At 46.2% G+C, this 19704-nt stretch overlaps 1 protein-coding gene across 2 annotated transcripts in view; it reads right to left on the bottom strand.

The window, feature by feature from the left end:
• Nucleotides 1-4068: 4068 nt before the first annotated feature.
• TTYH3 (tweety family member 3) overlaps nt 4069-19704 on the bottom strand; it is a 130070-nt gene continuing 114434 nt past the window's right edge. The window contains exons 9-16 of one of the 2 annotated variants that reach the window (XM_063143637.1): nt 19408-19463; nt 17667-17759; nt 17460-17552; nt 16466-16602; nt 14698-14874; nt 13103-13178; nt 11094-11196; nt 4069-4171 (exon numbers count right to left, since the gene is read on the bottom strand). In XM_063143637.1, the coding sequence (XP_062999707.1) occupies nt 11116-11196; nt 13103-13178; nt 14698-14874; nt 16466-16602; nt 17460-17552; nt 17667-17759; nt 19408-19463 (713 nt within the window). In that variant the 3' untranslated portion in view covers nt 4069-4171; nt 11094-11115. The remainder of the gene's footprint in view (nt 4172-11093; nt 11197-13102; nt 13179-14697; nt 14875-16465; nt 16603-17459; nt 17553-17666; nt 17760-19407; nt 19464-19704) is intronic. The other variant, XM_063143638.1, reaches the window with a different exon arrangement.

Genomic DNA, 19704 nt, shown 5'->3' with positions numbered 1-19704 from the left:
CACTGAAGCCAGCTAAAAGTTGAATCCTGCCAGTCAGAGGTTTAGGATCGATCTGTTTAGAAGCTGGCTCTGGAGGGGTGGGGTTGGGGGGAAACGTTGGCGACGACAACTCCTGAGAAGCCCCATTCCACGGACATGCTGCCACCACAGATGCTTGCGCCACAGATTGCAACAGCCATCATCTCATTTGAAGGACACCACTGCGTGTGCTTCTCATGATATCCATGCAAGTGACCACACACACACACACACACACACAGAGAGAGAGAGAGAGCTTTTCTGAAGTAGATCCATTTAGACTTGCCCCAGGAGATCCCCATTTGCTGCTGGTGTCACCCAGGAATCCGTATTATAGATATATAGATATATTTCATTAAAAAAAAAACACCAAGTTGAGCTGTGCTCATCTTAAGTAAAATAAACCAAGGTCTGGCATTACGTGCAGTGGGACAGTTCGATGCTGAGAGTTCTCTATGTTAAACTGAGATGTCATTTTAAGTCTAGTATTCCCAGACAGAATCCAAGCAGAATGTGGAGACCTTGCAGCGTGTCTTATGGATTTTCTCCGTATAGTCTCCTAGAAATTCTCATGAAGACACTAAGCACATCTTCAGTTGGCAATTTGTGATCCACTGGTGTACCCAGATGGAATTTCCTCTTCACAGCATAAATGACGGCTACTCCTTGGAAGGAAGATAATTTCTATAGTGGTTAGCGTAACATGATTATTGGTCCCGTCCTTAGTATCATTAAGGACTTACTGGAGCATTTCATACCTTATTATTCTCTTCTAGCACTAGGAAGCGGGGAAAGACCTTGTTTGAAGGGTTGCCTTCCTTGCCTTCAAAAACTACTCCCATGCTAATAAGAGTGCTGTTTTTAGGTCTGCTTCTCCAGTGTAATCTGCAGGAAATTTCAGGTGGTTGAGGTGCACCCCTAAGGTCTTCTTTTCAAGGGCATAGTTCAACATGTGAAGCATGAAACAGAAAGGTGTTTGGAAAATATGTGCATTGTACAGATACCCGCATTAAAGCCAGGATTAGTGGTGGGTCCCAGATAAGCGTGCACACAGGGGCAAACCCAGGTTGATTGCTGCGTGAGGTGTGGCACGGCCCCGAAAGTTGGGCCGTTTGGGGGAGATAGATTGATGGAAAGTAGCTCTCTCTCATTAGGTCGGAGCTGTGTGTGTATACCCAAGATGCACATTTACATCAACCGGGGTGGGGAAGCTTTGCAGCCCGAGGGCCGGATTCCATTTCACAGCAGCTCTCGCGGGCCACGTTCCAGTGGTGGGTGGGGCCAAAGGGGCAGGGCCAAAACATACAAGCATATTTGAACCGAAAGTTCTTACTGCCTCTCCTAAGGCTTACATTGAACTTTTTAGAATGGGAGAAATTCACCCCAAAGCCAGGAAACCACCCAGAAATTGGTGGCTGGAGGAAAGGGTATGATGCCAGAAGCATGGCTTTCTGCAGAACCCTGCAGGGGCGGATTTGGCCCCCAGGTTTTGCACCACTGGCATAAACAAATACGACTGGTCTTTTTTAGTCATCTTTCCTAACAGTACTGGGTGCTCTGTTACTTAATTCTAGACTCAGAGGCGCACTTAAAAGCTTACTAGGCTATTCATATGCACATTAAGCTGAACAACTGTGTGCACCAGTTGCAGGGGAACATGGGTGGGAGGGTGCTGTTGCACCATGTCCTGCCTTGTTGGTCCCCAGCCGATGGCTGGTTGGCCATTGTGTGAACAGAGTGCTGGACTAGATGGACCCTTGGTCTGATCCAGCATCAGGGCACTTCTGATGTTCTTCACTGACCCTTAGCTTCTTTGAAAACTGACTGAAAGTGACAAGATGATTTTATGCTTTCTTCCAACACTGCAACTGAAGATCTCATGGCCCTTTAGCATCCTCCATCTTTCTCAGTGAGCAACCTGAAAAGAGCCATCTCTGCACTTGTTGGAACAAGCAACTCATTTATAGGGAGAAGTTGTCTACATGTGCAAACATGTGTAACAGGAAGGCATCGGAGCGTCCCTCCGTTCAGCAGAGAGCCAAACAAAGAAGGCTGTGGAGTTCTGCAATCCTGTCTTGAGCAAAGGGGGAAACGATAACGACGTGGTCCAATCTAACGATGCCTTTCGAGTGAAAGTCTCAAGCTTTCGCAACACTAGGCAGTGATGTAGTACCCTACCTGACGTTGCCTCTCTGCTTCTCCCTGACCCCTTGCAGGATTAGTTATACAGGAACCCAAAACACTGAAGGTGAAAACAGCCTTCCATGTTCAATGTTCACACATTGTGAACATGTTCCATGTTCACACAGAGGAGGGCCAGGATCTCTTCTCGATTCTCCCAGAGTGCAGGACACGGAATAATGGACTCAAGTTACAGGAAGCCAGATTCCAGCTGGACATCAGGAAAAACTTCCTGACTGTTAGAGCAGTGCGGAAATGGAACCAGTTACCTAGGGAGGTTGTGGGCTCTCTCACACTAGAAGCCTTCAAGAGGCAGCTGGACAAGCATCTGTCAGGGATGCTTTAGGGTGGATTCCTGCATTGAGCAGGGGGTTGGACTCGATGGCCTTGTAGGCCCCTTCCAACTCTGCTGTTCTATGATTCTATAAGATTTCCTCATGAGATGTCGTTCTTCCCTGATTATTCTTATCAAGGAGAGCGCCTTCAATGCCGTCGCAGACAGGTGCGGACATGCATTAATTTTGATCTTAATGGATCTTTACTGTCCATTAAGCAGCACTTTAAGAGGCAACTGGAATTTGGCCACACGTGGTTTGTGCAATTAAGATGAGGGATTAGCATGAGGGGCCAAACAGGGGTTGGGGGAAGAGACCTCCAGCTCAAAACCTGTTGTGACATCACAGTATTTCACCTTTGCTTTGATTTCGGATTCTGGGTCCCGGGAGCAGCATCAATCTTCAGATTTACTGCAGAGCTCTCAGGGAACGAGATCTGAAGCCAATGCTCTCAAAAACCCAAGACATGTCTCAACACTTAGAAGAATCAATAATGGGAAAGACGGACAGCAGTAGGGAACACATCAGTGATGGGCCCCCTTGGTGCTGGCATTCTTGTCTGCTCTTGTTGCACGGTAAATGCATGCCAGGCAGAGAACAGCAGAGACTAGACGCTTTCTCCCCCGACACTTGCCAAATGCTCCTTAAATATTTTCCTGGAATATTGGCACCGGGAGGATTGCTGGCTCCAGTTTCATGTCTGTGCATCAATCTCAAAGGAGATCGGCTGAGAGCTATTAGAAAGTATAGCAACAAAGTGGAATGGGCAGGTACAGTACAAGAAGTGTGTGGGTGGGTGGGAACGCACATACAGAGTGGCTGGTGCAGGAAGCTCTCTACTTCTCCCCAGGAAGTGAGGCCTGGGTGCAAAGAGAGAGAAGGAACCTTGAATTGGAGGCTTCCAATAACCACAGAAGAGGAAGACTGAATCCGCAGACCTCCTTCGAAAACAGCCTCCCAGATTCCAAGTGGGAGATTCACTGATGCTGGAAGGAGGAGAGACTTCTGCAGAGTAGCACGGAGGGGAGATATTTGCAGAAACAGCCGGGAGCAATTGAGTTTTATGACGGTGTGCGCATTAAAGATGGCTTTCTGGGATTAGCATATCATATCCATAGAACGTCTGCACAATGATCCACTTTCTCGATGGTTGATTCATCAGATCTTTTTCATCCTCTACGGATTAGAAAGAGGCCTAGGAAGGAGATTACGGACTGCTTGCAGTTTCCTGATTGGCTGTCCACAAATGCTGATCCCACACACAGCGGGGCAATGCAGATGAACTGGTGAGTCTCCTGCATGTGTGTGTGTGCGCATGTGTACGCATTTCTCTCTCCAAACACACAGAGGTGCGAGTAAACAGAGCCATAATCTGTAATAAGCTTCCGCACAGGCTTGCCCCAAATGGACAGGTACCAGGCCAGAAGGGAAGAGAAGCAGAAAAAGCAACTGAGCTGGATTCAGGACAGAAAAAAAAGCAGGGTTGTTCTGCAAGGACAGCATAGGATGGCAGCAGTTGGCACATTTTGTTCCTTTTTTTTTTTAATTAAAACATGTTCCAGTTTTTAATGCACACTGCCAGAGTCCGGCCGAGGCTGGTTGGTGGCGAGGTATTTGGCTCTCATGCTGGAGGTGTACTGGAGAAAGACAAAAAGAAAAGAAAAAAGAAAAACAAAGGAAGAGGAACTGGTGAGAAGAACTTAAGATACAAGGAATTTTTTCATGCATCCCCGTTCAGTAAGTTTTGCAGTCACTTATTGCCCTGATTTGCACATAATGCTAAATCATGGTTTATTTGACCCATGGTTTGTTGCCCTAATCAGACTTTGTCAGGCAGACAATCAAACAATCCCTGGGTTGTTTCCTTCCTTCCTCTTTTGCCCACTCTTTCCCTTTTCCCAAATACCTTTGCAACACTGTAGTACTGGCATGTAGAGCGGCTGGCGTGTTTGACTGCTCTTGCCTGCTGCCTCTGTAGCCTGGTGGAACAATCCACGAACAACCTACAGTTCTGGGTTCACATGTAACGACAACCTACAGTTTAAACAACCCGAAGTTCACCACCCAACAACAAACCATGGGTTCTCATTCTAAGTTAACAAATCATGGTTGATTAGAGAATGGCCACATTCACACGTCATTACAACACAGAATTCAACAACCCATACCATGGGTTAGCGTTATGTGCAAACCAGGCCACTGAATGATTAATAATCCTTTCAGAAGCCTCTACTAAAGAAGTGGCCTTTGTCATAGGCAATGACAAATGTCATAGCCCAAGGGGAAGGGATCCTTGCAGGGCAAACCTACGAGCTGCTAGTGTTCCCACATAAGGAACATATTTACACTACAGATTTAACCTGGTTTATGTGTCATTCCCTTTCCCCAGGAAATTTTAGTTCTGTAGGGGGAATGGGGAGGCAGCTATGGTTCTCTAACAGAGGATTCTTGACACTCTCACCATACTATAACTCCAGGGGGTTGGGGGAGAAGGAACCTGGGCAGTTACACCAGCATAAAATCAAAATACGTTTGTAGTGTAGAAAGACCCTGCATGACATACGAATGACCAAATACTTGCAGTACTCAACCCAAGTGCTCTTTGTTTACATAGTGAGGAGAAAAGAGATCACAAGTATACCCAACATACAAATGGACAGTTTTGGCTCACCAGATTTCCTCTTTCAATCAGGCATAGGAAGAGATGAGTGGGAAAGATATATCTATACATGTTATGAGCAAAAACATGGAGGACTCAAGCAAACAGTATGCGCTGCAAAATGTGGGCTGTCTTAGAAGAAGACCACAGAAGACCTCCATCCCACCCACCTCCATCCTAAGCTATGCTGGGATATAATGCAGTCCCAAGTTTTCTAGAGATGTAAGAACTGATTCAAGGCAAGAAAGCGGAGTGAGCAGGAGGGGGTGGGGAGATGGCCGGCTCCCGCTTTTTTGCCATGTAGCACAACAAAATGTGTTGGGAGTGATAAGAGGATGGTTATAGATTTCCCCAATTTCATGCATTTATAAAGGCACTTGAAGTAGCGCAAAACAACAGCAAATCCGAAGATTCATCATACACTCCAACCTAAAAGCAATCAAGCTGCATTAAAACAGTAACAGGCTAAGAACGCTGTGGAGCAGCCCTTTCACACAGAGGACAATGCTTTTGGGGGGGGAAAGGGTTTCATCTGCCAATGGAATGATAACAAATGGGGAAAGAAACAGGCATATTTCCGAGTGAATGGCCGCCATAATGCTGAAACTCGGCAAGTCTAGGTCTGGTTGGTCTCTGGATGGGAGACCGTCTGACAACCCCTTTGCTACCTTGAGTTCCGTATTAGAAGAAAAGGCAAAAATAATAAAACTTTTTCCGGAGGAAATGTTTCCCCTATCAGGAGATCCACCTTGCTATTATCCCAGATATAACTCTACACCGCTGATCAAGTCTGTTTAGTTCGTTGAAACTGCTCAGCCAATATGCTAGGAGTCTGGAGACAGACTCTGGCTGCAATCCAATACTGACTTACTTGAGAGTAAATGCCACTGAGCAAAACAACATTTACTTTTAAGTAAACGCTATTTTGGAATGGGCTGCTATCACCATGGAGTGGAAGGGAAAGCAAGGGAAACATTATGTCCTACAGGCAAAAGGGTAATTTTCTCAGTTCCCCTGAAAGTAGAAATGAAACTTATCGTTATTATTTTTTTAATCCCACCTTTCCTCCAAGAAGCCCAGGATGGTGCATGTCATCTTCGCCCTTTTATCCTCTCAACAACCCTGAGAGGTAGGTTAGACTGTGAGTTAGTGGACACCCAGTGAGTGTCATGGCTCTATTCACTACTCCACGGTGGCTCTCAAGTTAAATTTTAACTTCTGCATGCCTACACACATCACTCGCTCTACGGATTAAGTTTTGTTTTATTCGGTACTTCAAAACTGGGAGCATGCCTTTTATATATATATATATATAAAAACTAAATAAAAAGACATGAGGGAGTGCTGACAAGGTAAAGAAAATATGGAATATACTGGGAAGAACTGGCTATATTAATTTTAGAGAACGAAAATGTTAAGTTATTTGAGAATAATAATAATAATAATAATAATAATAATAATAATAATAATAATAATAATAATACTTATATCCCGCCTTTTTCCCAGTACTGGGACTCAAGGTGGCTTACAAGATGAAAACATGTACAATTAAAACATATAAATATAAATAACAAAAGTTAAAATAGAATTAAACCTACAGTAAAATTAAAAACATGTTAAAAACGTTAAAAAACTGTAGCAGGTTAAAAGGGAGGGGGGGTCCAATACATTAAACACAGATCCAGTATAGTTCCAAAAGCCTGCTGAAACAAAAAAGGTTTTGCCACCCTCCAAAACTGTAGCAGAGAGGGAGCCAGCCTAGCCTCCCTGGGAAGGGAGTTCCAGAGCTTTGGAGCAGCCACCAAGAAGGCCCTCTCCTGCGTACCCATCAGGCGTGCCTGGGATGTTGATGGGACTGAGAGAAAGGCGTCCCCAGAAGATCTCGGAGCACGGGCAGGTTCATATGGGAGAATACGATCTTTCAGATAACCTGGACCCGAGCCACACTGGGACTCAAGGTGGTTTACTTACTAGGATAATGTTGTACAATTCAAAGGTAAGCATTTCCAGCAATCGATAGATTTAATCTTTCAAGTCCAGAGTACTTTTTTATTATTAAAGACCATCGTATGAAAGCACTCTATGAAATACTTGCAAGAGTTCCGTCAGAACAACCAAATGTAAAATATTATCAGGTAGATTGGATATGAGAGACTCGACTTACATGAAAAGAGCTGTCCCATGACATACATACAAACCATCAAATTATATGCAACCAGACCTCGCACCATCCCATATGGATGAATACTATGAATGCCTACTCAGAAGTAAGTCCCACTGAGTTCAATGGGACTTTCTTCTAGGTAAGTGTGTGCAGGATTGTAGCCCAATTGCAACATGAAGAAGGACTCCCAAGGCCCAGTCTCATCCTCTAACCACTACACCACACTGGCTTCCTTCACTTTAACATGAATTCCTCCATTTAAAATGGACAGTTCATATTTCTAAGGAAGGACAGCTGAATTACACTGTGGACATATGCATGACTAGCTTTAATATCCTGAACTGCCATACACCACACAAAAAGTACAATAGTTTGTTGATAACTCTTGGTCCCTTTCAGCAACTTGAACGGACACAGAAGGCAAAAGATTCATGTCCAGTTGTTTCACACATGGGACAGCCTGCCTGGTGCTTAATTCTGTGGTACACATACACACGTGTAACGTTGCTGGAACTTTGGAGGGCTGAGATGACAGTCGGCTAAATACAGCTTCACAGCAGTTATGGCAAAATCATGTGCTCACATGTTCGACAGACATCACTCAATTTGCTATTTCATAATTAGGACCAAAACTGAAGTTCTACAATTCTTTTTGGTTTTTTGGTGGGGGCCTGTCTTCCTCAAAGATGTAGGAAGCAGTGGGGGACGGAGTGGAAAAACTTAATAGGACAAATGGCTAGCCTAAGATGACCTGTATTAGCTACAATATGAAGGGCTATATTGAACCTTTTTTCTAAAGAATAAACATAAGGACTTTCTCTTGATTAAGATCGTTTCAAAACACATTGGGAACAAGAGAAAGTCTTGCAGTAGTTACTTTTTTGGGGGTTCCCACCCCGCTACAGCTACTTTTGATTCCATCTCATTGTGTAAAATGTTAAGCAGACCCTTCACCCTGCTAGTCCTCAAGATCCCAGACTCCTGGAATGTTGTTTTTCCCCCCTTGGAAAGCAAAAACCAAGTCAGGGAAAATAATCACAGAACTACATGAGACGCCTGGTTTGTTCCTTAAGAAAAAGTCCAAGTATCTATCCAACTCAACAGCCGCAGATGTACTACACTGATCTAAATTGTGTTTGAACAAAAAAAGGTTACAGGCAAATGGAAGGCAATCCTTCTCATCCTCCCCACACCTTGTGCAGAACCCATGTGAATAATCCTCAGGAGCCCCTAAATGTCTGGCCAGATCACTGGCTCTATTATTATAAACAATTAAAATGTTTCAAACAAAAAAAGAGGGTGATTGTTTGACGTGACTTGATAATGCTGCTATAGTGACTAAGAGGTATAAACAGTGATCTCAACATGCTCTTAAAACGTTTTTTTCTTTTTTGCAGTTTAATTTTTATCGTAGCCTTCAATTTCTACCCCCGCGCCCAGACACCTCTATGCCCCCCTCCCATAAAAATCCCAAAACGGCACGGCTGATTTTTAAAAATCTAGCGTAACTACTGTTGTGCTGTTGTTTTTAAAGATCAGGTAGTGCTCTGATTTGAACAAGAACTGCACATTATAAGCAAGAACAGGAAACTTTGACTTCTTCCTAGCAAGGAAGTTTAGTCTGGGCTACCCAGTGTCAAGCATTAACCCAGAAAAATAAATTGCCTGAAATACAAAATTTGTAATACAGAACATTAAAAAATATACAACGGCACAATGGACAACGGTGTTAACATCCATGTGAAGAAGGCAACACTGCACAGAGACTTGGTTGCTCGAGTAGGGCCAAATGCAAGTCTGCTTGCAAGAGAGGAAAATGCAGTGGCATTCTGGAGAATACAAGCAACATGCATTCAATGACATACACAGACACACACACCCAGTCATGCGCTTGACAGAGTGCACCAAGTCAAGGCTGTCTCTTTGACAGCCCAGCTGCCATCTCGAGAGACTCACAAGCAGACGCCAAAGCAGAGCAAGCCAATGGCAAGGAAGCGGCAAGAATGGAGACCAGGCAAGTGACCACAGAGAATGGAAGCCGGCACGGGATGGCAGCACAAAAAGCCCCAGCAGGGATGAGTGATGTGGAGGTGTAACAGCTGGATGTGTACAAACAGGTCTAGGAACAGGATGCAGATCGTGGCTTGTGGACCATACCAACCAAGCAACCCCCCCGAACTGGAAAGGAAACCAATAAAAGACCCTGCATCACAGCCAGTGCAGGCATTTTTCCAGTTTGCCTCGATAGATACGCTTGGCTAGCTGGTGTGTTTTAACGGGGGGGGGGGGGGGGGGGGGGCGGGAACCATACCGGATTAAACTCTGCACTGGGATTCAAAATTGCACTTCAATCTGTCCAAGTCCTTGAGTTCACAAATGGAGAGCAAATGAAGGCTGTTTTCTATTTAGTCAGACCACTGGTCCATCTAGCCCAGTGCTGGTTAGAGCAACGGATAGCGGCTGAGGCCTCAGGCAGAGGCTTTTTCCAGCCACGTCACTTGCAATGCTTTTTAGCAACACAGAAATGTGCCTTATAGGAAGTCAGACGCTCGCTCTGCCTAGCTCAGCACGTTCCACGTGGAGCGGAAGCGGCTCTCCAGGGTCCAGAACGGAGCCTCTCCTAGCCTTACCTGGAGATGTTGCGGATTAAATTTGGGGCTTCCTGCCTACAAAACAGTTGCTCTTCTACTGGAGCTATGGACCTCCTTCTTTCTCAGCTGAGTATGTCGGGAAATGAATTTGGAAGCTTTGGTACACAGAGCTGGTGCTCTTATTACCAAGCTACACCTACGGCCCTTTCCCCTTAAGATTACACAGAAGCTGCCTTTCGAGGGATTCATGCCACTTTGCATCATAGCATGAAGAAAGCAGTGTATAGTAACAAGTGCATTTATTTGCTACTTTTGTGAATGGAGTAACACTAGGGAGGTGCTGTTTATATTGTGCACTGGAAGCTGATGGGGTGGAGGTGGGGAACCCTGTTAGAACAGAATATAAAAAAAACACCCCTCTACAGCCAGTTTCTGGAAGCCAGAGGAAAAGCAGGTTTTTGAACTGGTGTGCTTCCTACGAAACCCTGCCTGTAAATAATTCACAAAAAGGAGGAAGATAGTATGTGCAATCCTGCAACGAGGCGGTTTCAAAAGATGAATGGCCAATGTTTAAATGCTTTGGGTTCAAGATGTGCTTTGGTCTGTTAGGAGAACATTTAGTATGTGATTTATTTATTTATTTAAGTGTTTCACTACCTAGACGGTGATGCAAAATGGAAGAGATTCACCGAGAGTCCAAGGGGAGACAAACAGGCGTTCCATAAAAGAGCTTTGGATGGATATAAATGATCTAAACTCTATTCTCAGATGTGGGACTTCCCATAAGCAGGTGGGACATTTTTAGGTTTGAGACACTTGGCAGCGTCCAAGCCTGAGGCTTAAGTCAAGAGAAGAGAAAGGCTCGGATTACGAAACGGCTGCTGTTCTGCTCAGCTCGGAGAGGTGCAACTTTTACTGCCACAACATCCACAGGAAGCTTTACCACGGATAGAAGCTGATGCTGCTCCATCATGAAGCACCAGGGCAGGCCTAGCTAGCGTTAACCCTGAGCAGGGGAGGAGGTGGGGTGGGAAGTGCAGGGAGAAGGAACGTGAAGATTTCGGCACTGGCCTGGGGGAAAATAAGTGCAGGGATGGCAGGGGTGTAGGGGGAGGAGTTCAGCGAGAAGGACCTTGTTTCAGTACCTGTTCGATTTTGCGGGCGCTGTTACCAGTACGTCCGAGCACTGTCCGAGGGCTTAAACTGCCAGCTCATATGGCTGCTACTGTCCATGGCAGCCAAATACAACTGTGATGATGCAGGAAAGAGAGAAAAAGAGAGAGTGCAGCCTCAACGTGCATGAAAAACACAGTGCAAGCAAGTGAAACGCTGTGGGGTGTATGCCAATGACGGGGGGGCTCTACCGTCCTACAGGAATTGACCCTGGAGCAAGGAGGGGGGGAGGAAACAAGGGAAGGAATGACCAAGGGGACAAAAAAGAAGAGACAAACAATGAAGTAGACGACTCCTGTTTCTGGGAGAAGTTTTGCCTTGGTTTCCACAACAGACGCTGAGCCAAAAGGTAGGACAGGCGGTGCACCATCACTGAAGTCTGATCTTGTTTGCAGAGCTCTGACCCCTCCATAGTGGCCGAAGAGAGTAAAGGCTGTGGATTTGAGCCTCACTCACAATGTACGTCCGCTGGATTTTACCCAGCCATAGGCTGGGTGAAATAGTGGCACGAGGAATGCCCATGCCATTCAGAGTACTGTAAAGAAGGCTTAGCCAGACAAGACCACTGGGCGGTTTGGCTTAGAATGAGGATTAAATCCCATGCACTTTGACTTGCCTTTCATATCTGAATCTGAAATGGACTCAACGGCATAGCACAGGTAATGAGTCAGAAGCTGTCTCGCTTTTCCTTCCAACCCCCAAAGCAGGAAGCCTGTCCATCCCGTGTCCTCAACCAAGACACTGTGCCTCCCATCACTCCTATTGGAAGTTTCCACCTCCCACTCTCCGAATCTAGTCCCACAATTCGCACCACACTGGACCCACAATTCAGGCCACTGACAGCAACAATCGTTGGACATTCTGGAACGCTTCTCCCTTCGGACCGGAAGATTCCCTTCGCTGAACAGCAGCCGTTTTACAGTAGGCAAAATGCTGGGGTTGAATCCTGCACTGAAAACAACTACAACGAACAAATCTAGTGTGCAGGACTAAGGGTGTAACACATGTGCAGCAACAGATTCCCCACCACCATCGCCACAGTCCCTGGGAGAACAGTCATCCTTTATAACAGCATGCCTAAGGATGCATCTGCATTTCCTCTGCAAAGCCAACACCTTGGTTGAGAACATCTGCACGATCTCTGAAATCCAAAAGGCCAAGAGCCTAAAGGGGAAAAATGAATTTTGGACCAAAAGATGGTCATCATTTGCTTTTTTAAAATTCTCACTGCTTTCCTTTAGGAAGGATGTGCTTGCTGCCGAGGAAGGCTTAAAGGCACTACTTCTGCTAGACCAGGTCAGGCACCGTAAGAGTGCGTCCGCTTTGGAAAATAAAGACAGATTTATGCTGCTCTGCATCCCACTTGGGTGCTAAAAGCACACTATCGACTCACCACAGTGAAGGCTGATATATTGCAGGTCGGTACAAGATTGCAAACCAAGAAACTAAGCAGTAACTAAAAAAATGCTGAGCCTGAAACACCTTCCATGAAAGATTATTTTTTCTATTCTGAGAATTGGATACAAAAACGGGAAACATTACAAATATCGAAACAGAAGATGGAAACCCCCCTGCCCTAAAAACACAGGATAGTATACTTTTCCAGGTTCCCTTCAAGACTGGTTCTGGAGAAGGATTCAGTGTTAATATCGAAACAGGTAATCCTCAGGAATCACAATGACGAGAGTTTACCTGCAGGTTTCCTGGCAGAACATGTTTGCAGAATTCTGGAAGTGGCTCACCTCTGTACCTGCCCCTTCCCGCAAGTTCAAAGTCGCATACGTTTTACTTTTCTTTTTCAAAAGGGACCTAGACGTTTAACCAGAAGACAGCTTGCATGTGTGAGTAGCTGATTCTGCCCTTGGCTGCAAGAGGGGCTCGCCTTTTTGTTTTATTAATGAGGATGTACATAGGAGCTGACTGCACGCATCTCCAAAGCAGATTTCTGTTTTACCCTTCAAAGAAGTAAATGTAGACTTACAGAGGGAGGTGGGGACTCTCGGCCAATCAAAGGAGTATTCTCACAGCGGGGATTCTGGAAATTTGCATTCTGGCTCCTAAGGGGGAGGTGAGGGGGTGGGGGAAAGAAAGTCACATGTGAAAGGGTTACCCACTTTTTGGTTCACAACGGTTTTGAAATAAAATTTTGGATTCATTCACTGGTCTTAGGAACTCGTACATTAAAAGGCAGCCCATGCTTTAAGGTCTTCAGGGGAAGCCCTTCTCTCAGTCCCACCACCATCACAGGCACGCCTGGTGGGAACACAGGAGAGGGCCTTCTCAGTGGTTGCTCCAGTGCTCTGGAACTCACTTCCCAGGGAAGCTAAACTGGCTCCCTCCTTGATGGGCTTTTGGAGGCAGGCAACACCTTTTTTGTTCCGGCAGGCTTTTGGCGAATAATCTAGACCTCCGTCTATGCTAGGGGCTTTTAAAACTGACACGTATTTTAAATGTTTTAATATTGGAACATATTTAATATATTAACTTTTGTATATTTCTATTCAAAGGTTTTAAATGTATATGTTTAAAATTTTGCAATGCCACCTTGAGGCCCAGCATTGGGCAAAAGGCAGGATACAAATAAATATAATTAATAAATAATAAATAAAATAGGGTGTGAACGGAGCCCTCAGAGGAAACTGCTGTTCAAGAGTGGATCACACTGTAATCCCCTTGGCTTTACAAGAGGTGAGCAATCTTCTAGGGCAGAAGCTGGCAAGAGGAGAGACTGACCACCCTCATGGGGGTATGTCCGAACGGGCCAGTACATAATTCCAGCCACTGCCAAAAACTGTATAATTATTCTGACTTTACTCCAGGCAAGGAATCATCTCATACTCTGCACTCTGAAAGCTTGTGCTTGAGGTTTCATCCCTCCCGTTACAGAGACAACGTTGGGAATCCTTTAAACACACAGCAGTTAAGTCTTCCCAAAGCATCTGCCTCGCACCGTTTATTTGCTACCGGCAAAGCGTTTCCAATCTCAAAGTGCCAGAGAGTCTTTCCCATTAAGCTCTACAAATATCCATTTATACTCTTTCAATACTTTCAGAATGAATTAAGCAAGCTGGCTAACAGCTGCGGTCACAAACAAGTCTTTTTCGGGACGGGTTTTTTTTCCTCCTGTAGTAACTGCTGCATCCCTTGGTTTCTGTACATCACCTTTAAAGCAGTGGCAGGCAGCTTGATGCCCTCCAGGTGTTTGGGACTATAACTCTCATCAGCCACAGCCAGCATTGCCAAATATGGGATTTGTAGTTCAAAAGGTCAGGGATAATGGGAATTTCAGCTCAAAAGCCAGGGATGATGCGAGGGCACCACGCTTGCCTACCCCTGCTCAAAAGTAACACACTATTGGATCAATTCAGATATGAAGTGCTACAGGACATACGTGAAGCTGCCTTTCATATATGAAGCTGCCTTTTTTAGTGTCAGACCATGGGACTAACTAGCTGAGGAATAGCTGTGCTGACCAGGGAGAAGTCTTTCTCAGTCTTGCTACCCAAGATCCGTTGAAGTGCAGATGCCAGGGACGGAAGGCGTGACCCTGTGGGCGTTCGAGTGCCGCCTACTCACATGTACTCTGTGACAGGAGCATTGCTGACTGTGTGCGCTGCAGCTGGAATGCTGGTCTCGCTGCCATAGCTGCTGCCACAGCTGTAAAGGCTGGGCATGTGCACCCGGTACAAGTTGTCGTGCGTTTGCCTGTTCCCTTGCGCGGTCGATTCATCCTCTCCGTCGTCGTCTGAACTCCTGCAAAAGACAGTGGGAGTGGGTGGGTGGGGAATCAAAGTGTTTCTCCAGCATATTGAAAGGAAAGGAACCTTTCGTGCAAGCACTGAGTCATTACTGACTCTTGGAGGGACGCCAGCTTTCACTGACGTTTTCTTGGCAAGCCTTATAAAGCGGGGTGGTTTGCCGTTGCCTTCCCCGGCCGTGATTACCTTTCCCCCAGCTAACTGGGTACTCATTTTACCGACCTCGGGAGGATGGAAGGCTGAGTCGACCCAAGCGGGCTGCCTGAAACCAGCTTCCGCTGGGATCGAACTCAAGCCGTGGGGAGTTTCAGCTGCAGAAACTGCTGCTTTACCGCTCTGCGCCACACGAGGCTTCCAGCATATTAGAGCTGTTTAAAAGTAAAGCAGTCCAAGCATGTGGCATTTATAATCTTCTCGTTCTGCTACACACACAATTCTGAGTAGTCACAGAGGGCAGTTCAATACGGCAACAGGCCACTTCCCACAGCATCCAACCCGTCCCTGAGAAGAGAATTACTCAGACTTCCCACAACCGCCATCTGGGCTTTCTAAGCCTGTCATATTTCCCACAGCTGTTCTTCCCACAAAGCCGGCCAGAGAACAACGAATCAATATAGGGGTGGAGAGAAATGCAGCTTATCGCTAGAACTTCTGGATGTAAAATTGATCTAAGAGACCAGAAGAGTATGAAGACAGCAAAGTAGAGAGGAGGCCACAAATACACGGCCGTTTTTTTTTTTTAATAATAATAAAAAATGTTAGAAGACTGAAAAATTCCATCAGCATTATTATCCACCGCTGAAAATTCCCAGGAGCCAATAGGTAGCCAGTGCAATTCCCTCAGCAAAGGAGTTATCCGCTGAAAAGAGGCAGCTCCTGTTTTTAGCTCATCAAGTAATTTGCACTGAGTGCCACAAGGTGGCAGTGAACTTTTGCAATATACAACAGGAATCCTGGGTCAGCAACATGCCATTTTATACAAACGCTCAGAATATGTTATGGTTGCAGAAAGCATTTCTTTTTAAAAGTCTTTTAAGGTGGGTTTTTTTGGGGGGGGGGGATGAATGACAATCCTGGAGCTTCGGCTAATGGGCGGTGTAGGTGTTTAATAAATAAATAGTCACTCCAGGAAGACTTACTTCCCCACGTCAGTCAGTCCTTTCTAAAATGTTGCCAGCTGAGGTCAGGAAGAAGGCCGACGTGGCCGAAACCTATGATTTTGAGCAGTACACCACAGGGCAGCAAAGAGTTGTGGCTGAGAAGGGTTGCTTGGGATTATTCGGTAGGTCAAATTGTCAAAGTCTACTGAGGCAACCAAAATAGGTTTTAGCCAATAATAATTATTTGGTAGGTAGATTTTAGTCATGGCCAGAATCAAAATGATTGCCACATATACAATCAAGATGGCATCACCTCCCCCAGCCGTCCGGCGGGTTCCCCCAGGGCTCCATCTTGCCCCCGCAGCACGCGGCCTGCCTAGTTTGCGTCAGTCAAAGAAAGCTGCCGGCCCCTTCTCTGGCTCAGCCTCTGGCACGCTGTAGTCCAAACACTCGACACGCCGGCATTTCCTCCTTTTGTGTACCTACCTCTTCTGCTGCCAGGTGTGTGGGACGCTGCACACGATCGAACTGAACATGAGGGCCGTGACGAAAGAGAAGAGGACCAGGTAGATCAGCCCTTCCACGCCGTCATAGCAGAAGCCCGTCAGAGATTGGATGTAATCCTAGTGGGGAGAAATAAACACTTTCAAGCTCAAGGTGAAGAGCAACGCTGAGGAAGGGTTGCCTGGCTTCTAATCTGCAGTACGAACATGCACAAGGGCTGGATTCACTTTTGTAGGACTGTCAAGGGCACTTTTGAGGGTTTCCCCCCTTGACTGCTGACTTTCCATCCATGTTTTTACCAAGACAAATATATAAAGAGAAACAAACATAGGAGAGCTACAGAAGTCCAGTAGTAGCCAAGAGGTTGAGCTGTGCCTCTGCCACGGAGTCGGTGACCTGGTTAATTAACCCACGGGTCGTTGGGAGCGCACGAGAGCAAAACACGCTGCCTCCCGCCTGCTCGCCACTTCTGCTTTGCGTCCAGTTTAGAAACCAACTTACAGGAACGCCCTGTTGCTGGGTTGTTCACCGTTACGTGCGAAACCGGAAATCTGGGCTACTGAGAAGGAACAATGCAGAGTTTTAACTCGTGGCTTGTCGTTGGGTTAAAACTCTGGGCTGTTTCCCCCCTCAACGTTCTCAATTGGAAACAAAGCGGAAGCAGCAAGTAGGCTGAAGGCTTGTTTGTTCCTGTGCGAACCCAATAACCCAAGTTAAGTGCTAACCAGGTCACTAAATAGTCTTAGGCAAGCTGCCCTTTCCCAGCCTCAGCACTAGCCATATGTCGACAACGATATAGCTTACAGGGGTATAGAGGTACACTCACGCCCACCTGGTTTTCCAAAAGGCAGAGCAGCAAATGGGCTACATTTTTCACAGCACACCCTATCCTGACCTCTCACATCACATGTCTGCATCATATCTCTAGGCACAACCACCCTGTCATTTCGTGCATTTGCTGCCCTCTGGTACTCACCAAATGCAGACTCCGACAGTCCACCAAGGCAGTCAGGTGCTGCAGGTTGATTTCTGTGGAGTTCAGAACTTCCTGAATTCGATTAAGGTACTCCTATAAGCAAAGATGTTGGATAGAAGTTGGATGCAAACTTTAGGCTGTTCTTGGCAGGGGTTGTGGAAAGGAATGAAGCCACATCCTCAAGAAACCACCACCGTGAAGCATTACCTTAGAAGTGGGGTATTCTTTGATGGCGGACCTGATGAGCTTCGTCACGTCATCCTGCATTTCTACCAAGGCCTTGTGGCTTCCCGACAGCTTCTGCTCAACACAAATATCATGTCTCAATCCTTAGGGCCAAGGCAAGCAGCCCGTATGCAGTGACTGAATTTTCAGTCGGAGTTACCCTGAATTATTGAAGCATCATCTACATGAGTGACCATCAGCATCCCACACAGAAACGTCAGGGTAGTTTAGATGTTAAAGAGTGTTGGAATACGGTAGTGCGTGCGTGCGTGTGTGTAAGACCCGAGTTCAAATGTCTCCTTGCCAGTGAAACTCACAAGGTGACCTTGAGCCAGTCAGCCTCAGAGGATCGCTGCAGTGATAAAAGGCGCAACCTTGCATGGCACTCTGAGCACCTTGAACGAAGACTGGGATACAAATGTAATCGATATCTGACAACAAACAAGCTAGCGTGCACGTCTCAAGTTGACGGAGAAAAATCAGTATTTTCAAAAGCCGTGCCAGGGAGATGACGCAGTTTTATGTTGCATCTCTTTGGGCTTTTGTTGCCAACGGCTACTCAGAGTTTATTACAGAGCCTGACCCCCTGCGAGGAGATCAGGTGATACGACACAGTGACGTTCAGGAGCAGATCCTGTTCGCTTTAATAGAATTTGCAGCCTAGAACTTCCGAGGGGGGTTGTACTCGTTCAAGAGAGCAGTGGATTCCTTTGCCTGAATGACAGTCTAAGTCAGTCCTGACTCAGGATGGAGTGACACCTGATGGGAGCAGATCCAACTCTTTATCTTGCTGTGAAACACCTATAAAACCGAGTGGGGGGGAATGACTTCAAATGGGAAGGAGTTGGGTGGAAGGGGATTGCTGAACCTTCCCCTGCTTTTCCTCTGAAAGAACTGGGCATGTTTAGCCTGGAGAAGAGAAGACTGAAGGGAGACATGATAGCACTCTTCAAATACTTCAAAGGTTGTCACACAGAGGAGGGCCAGGATCTCTTCTCGATCCTCCCAGAGTGCAGGACACGGAATAACGGGCTCAAGTTAAAGGAAGCCAGATTCCAGCTGGACATCAGGAGAAACTTCCTGACTGTTAGAGCAGTACGACAATGGAATCAGTTACCTAGGGAGGTGGTGGGCTCTCCCACACTAGAAGCATTCAAGAGGCAGCTTGACAACCATCTGTCAGGGGTGCTTTAGGGTGGATTCCTGCATTGAAGAGGGGGTTGGACTCGATGGCCTTGTAGGCCCCTTCCAACTCTGCTATTCTATGATTCTGCAGCTCCTCCCCCAGGCAGCCTGCCTCCACCCCACAAGCTGGGATCATATCTGGTTGCTGAGCCTGGTTGAAAGAAAAGCAACTGGAAGGAGGGGTTTTGTAGCATTTGGCAGCGATCTGCCTTAGAAGACACAGCTCAGTTGCCATCACAGATAGCTCTGCCTTCACCTTCATTAACAGTACTGACTTCTCCCCCATATCAGGTGCTGGGAAGCCTTTCTTGACATTTGCTTTAAGAGGAGATGAGATCATAGCCAGACACGGTACAGCTGAACGGCACATCTTTCTTCTGCTCACTGTGCCCGTTATATCTGGCTGGGCTTTCCTCATTATCAGCAGGCGAAAAACACTCCAACACTGAAGAAGCTAGCGTTGCGACTTACTGTTAAGACTTCCAGTCACGTCAAAGTACAGCTTAGCGAAAGAAGAGTGTGGGTTGAAGGCACTCACCTGCTGAAAGGGATTTGGGTAGCCAGCATTGCAAACAAGGTAATAGTTCAGAGTATCTGTTCAAAAGGGAGACAAAAGAAGAGGGCACAATCAGTGCTTCATATCTGACTCTGGTTACATCTTGTTCTTCCTGTAATACCTGAAGATTTTATTCCGAGCAAACTGCAAAACAGGAATGCCCTAGAACATTCAGATAGGGGGAAATTGCCAGAGGGATGGGTGGCAGCGTCATGTAGCAGTCCACGGTGTTTCCAAAAACGAGCGTTCTCAAAATTATAAAGCAATGGGATTCTTCAG

This window comes from Elgaria multicarinata, chromosome 17 (genome assembly GCF_023053635.1).
Source record: "Elgaria multicarinata webbii isolate HBS135686 ecotype San Diego chromosome 17, rElgMul1.1.pri, whole genome shotgun sequence".
NCBI lineage: Eukaryota > Metazoa > Chordata > Lepidosauria > Squamata > Anguidae > Elgaria > Elgaria multicarinata.
Note: the sequence above shows the minus strand (reverse complement) of the source record. Positions and strands in the feature narration are given on the sequence as shown.